The sequence below is a fragment of the Limulus polyphemus genome, unplaced genomic scaffold (assembly GCF_000517525.1).
Source record: "Limulus polyphemus unplaced genomic scaffold, Limulus_polyphemus-2.1.2 Scaffold755, whole genome shotgun sequence".
NCBI lineage: Eukaryota > Metazoa > Arthropoda > Merostomata > Xiphosura > Limulidae > Limulus > Limulus polyphemus.
In genome coordinates this window covers 310034-313840 of record NW_013666365.1, presented here as the reverse complement: position 1 = coordinate 313840, position 3807 = coordinate 310034, and the positions used below count along the sequence as shown (strand labels likewise).

The following is a 3807-nucleotide window of genomic DNA, read 5'->3' as shown; positions in this document are numbered from 1 at the left end:
ATATTATGAGAATTATTTTTCATTAGTAGCTTGGTATACGAAGTTAGGGCTAAGCTAAATCTCCAAAAATGGACGAATCTCATGAGGTGTTACTAGGATTATTGTCGAAAATGTCGATAAAAGGAAGGGCACCTAAATGGAGAATAAATGCGTTCTAATCATAATATGTTTCGTTTTCGTTAGACAGTACACTAAATTAGTAACTGGTTCATTTTTAGTTCTGAGCTATGTAAGTAGCTTGCTCTGATGGCAAGTTATTGACAGTTCAACCTACGAAATACCCACAGAGGATGTTTGGATATGGGAGAATAATAGTCTCTTAAACGTTTGTTTAAATAAACCAGTGTAAACGAAACACAAACTGTACTAAAAACATCCATAACTTTTATTAAAAGTTGTTGCTGAAATGAACAACCTGTCTGATAAATTAGTAATTATGCGACATTTTGATTCATTTCCTGAAGTGAGTGGGTTGACTGTCGTCAGTTCAGCAGAAAGGTTTTCCATTCCTTACCAACTTTAGAATATTCACTAACAGTTTAGAAAACTTTGAAAAAACAACAAATGTTTATTGTTATTTATCTTATACACTTTTTTACTTGTTAATGACCCTTTATTTTATTTTATTTCTTTTGTTATTATTTCACAATCGTTAGTTTATTTATTCTTAATGTTAATCACAAAACTGCACAGTGGGTTATCAGTGCTCTCCCCCACGATATAGAGCCCCGAATTGTAGTGTTTTAAGCCATCGAGCTGATCATAGAGTCAGCAAGACGGGGGAGGGCTCATAAAGTGTGCCGTTATATATTTTAATCCTTAGATCCATTTATGCTACATATAAGCGGGCCTGCTATAACCAGGTGGTTAGGGCGCTCGACTCGCAATCTGAGGGTCGCGGGTTCGAATCCACCTCACATCAAACATGCTCGCCCTTTCAGCCGTGGGGGCGTTATAATGTGGCGGTCAATTCGTTAGTAAAAGAGTACCCCAAGAGTTGGTGGTGGATGGTGATAACCAGCTGCCTTCCCTCTAGTCTTACACTGCTAAATTAGGGACGGCTAGCGCAGATAGCCTTCGTGTAGCTTCGCGCGAAATTCAAAAACAAACAATAAATATAAGTTGAATTTTACTCTTTACGAGATTTATGATAATATGTTTTAAATACAAATCTTGTACATGATAGGATTCTTGTTTTCATCCTTGTTTTAACCTTACTCTTCCCACTGGGTTGATGTGCTGTAATATCATATTTATACATTATTTCTACATCCTATAGAGTCACTGCTACTAGCTTTATCTGTTAGGAAAGATTCCCATTATCATTATTTGTACTCCATATTGCTGTGAAATGGTTGAAGTACGAATTGACGAACAGCGAAAGTTTAAGGGCTATCCATAAACTACTTGTAGATACGCAAAATTGGGATTTTCTGTAATTTTCAGTTCCTAAGTAAATTAGCTTGGTATAGCTTTAACATCCTAATTATAATAAATATTAGCTATTATGTCACATCTTCTCAAAACTTACAGTTAGCTCTAAATAATGTCCCCGGTGAGTCAGCGGTAAGTCTACGGACTTACAACGCAAAATTCCGAGGTTCGATTCTCCACGGCGAACATAGTGCAGATAGTGTATTTTGTAGCTTTACAATTAGAAAATAACATTTACAATAACATTTCTCAATAAACTCGATACCTGAGTTTCTGTAAGACTTAGACTATGAGCAAGCTGTTTTCTTTCAGCACCCACTACGTAATGATTCTTCTCGAAGGCATGTTCCAGTTTGAGTAGCTGAGAAGGAGAAAAGGCGGTCCTGATCCTCTTGGGCTTACGGAATGGGTGAAGGAGGAATTCAGAAGTGTCCACCTCTAAATAAAAAAATTCCATATTAATAAATGATGACTGTATGAACTTCAAGCAAAAATATTCAAGATCTATTTCAAGGTTTTAACACTAATATAAGTAAACATTACTCATATAGTTCTCCGAGTGGTTTTCTATTTTATAACATAGGCTGGCGAATTTAAACTTCATAAAAGTTGTATTGGTTTGAATAACGTATTTTCCATAATACAGCTATGCAGATTTCGAAAATTATATATTTTTTCTATAACGAAGGAATTTTTTACAAATTAGCAAAAAAAAAAAAACTCTTACTTAGATCAAATTATTAGTTCGTTTACCACAATGAATTTTTTTTATTATGTTTGTTAACAAAAATACAAACTGAAGGAAAGGGAAGAACATTGATGTCAAACGAATATGCATCCTGATTCGTCCTGATTTTTATGTGTGGGTGTGAAATATACGTCTTTTAGTCTCAAAACTACATGTTGTGGTCTTTTTTTATGTATTACGTTATGACATTTTGTGAATAATATGTACGTGATGGAGAAAAATGGATACCATTTTCGGATTCAGCCTACAGGATTTACTGTAGAACATGTAAAACGTTCAAGACAATAAAACCATCGTAGGCCTGTGTAATTGGACTGGTAAACAGCACTGATGAAAATAATTAAGTGACCTTATTCACAGCTATAAATTACTTCGAAGTAGGTCTCCAACAGCGATGCTATTAGAAATATCAGAAAAGAGCATTATGCATAGCTTTACCTAAGTGTCTACTCTCACCACAAACTAAATCTTCTATTGCAATTTGCTTACATTTACGATCATAATAATTTTTGTTATCGAAACAGACCAAATTAGGCTTGATGGTTAGCGTATCGGGTGTGCGACGAAAGTAAAAAATTCGCGTCGGAATGCTGTTGAATGTTTGTTTGTAATTAAGCACAAAGCTACACAGTGGGCATTCTGTGCTCTTCCCACCACGGGTATCGAAACCCGGATTCTAGCGTTGTAAGTCCGCAGACATACCGTTGTGCCACTGGGGGCACTGTTGAAAGAGCAATTTTTTATTCGGCTCAAAAATCTGAACAAAACCTTTGTACCGCAAATGCTTCTGGTTAGCTGCCTCATCTCTGGTCAGTAGTTTGAAATTAAGGAACGCCTATATCAAAAACCTGGGGCAGAGTGACTTAGTGACTTCGAGCTCTGAACTCATCATCAGATGGTTGCAAGTTTGAGGCTAGCCCATGTCCTTTAAGCAAGATACTTTACCACACTTGTTCCAGTCTACACAGCTATATGAGAGGGACTAGTTGTTATCTGGGGTTTAACTTACGATGGACTGGGGGAATGGATTACCATTTTCATCCGCTTTTGCCACTGAAAGCCGAAGTTCGAAAGCACTGGCTCAATATGTCTTGCAAGGGTACAACAGGTTTAACTATATCAAAGTGCTTGGGTTCTCCGATCACATGTGCGCACAATGTGCCGTTTAGGTTGTAAATTCTATTTTTTTTTTCAGAAAGTATTTAATATTTTGTTAATTGTTTATGTCAGTTCTATTTTCAAAATAATTTTTATGTTATTCGTATTTTTTTTTTACTAATGTTGCAAAGCAATAATATTTCATCTTATTACGGCAGGTCCTGTACCTTGGAAACATTGTCGATATATCTTGCCCTATATCCTATAATTTGAATGAACTTCTGACGTCAAAATAAAAATCCTCATATTAACAATCTTACATCTGTCAATGAATGACCAGGTGGTTAAGGAGCTTGACTTGCAGTGTGCGAGTCGCGGATTCGAATCCCCGTCCCACCAAACATGCTCGCCCTTTCAGCTGTGGGAGCGTTATAATGTTACAGTCAATCCGATTATTCGTTGCTAAAAGAGTAGCCCAAGAGTTGGCGGTGGGTGGTGATGACTAGCTGCCTTCCCTCTAGTCTTAC

General features: G+C 36.6%; 1 protein-coding gene across 1 annotated transcript in view; it reads right to left on the bottom strand.

The window, feature by feature from the left end:
- Positions 1–3807, bottom strand: part of LOC106460339 (homeobox protein EMX1-like) — a 40540-nt gene that overhangs the window by 21543 nt on the left and 15190 nt on the right. The window contains exon 2 of the mRNA XM_013920031.2: positions 1700–1872. Within this exon, the coding sequence (XP_013775485.1) occupies positions 1700–1872 (173 nt within the window). The remainder of the gene's footprint in view (positions 1–1699; positions 1873–3807) is intronic.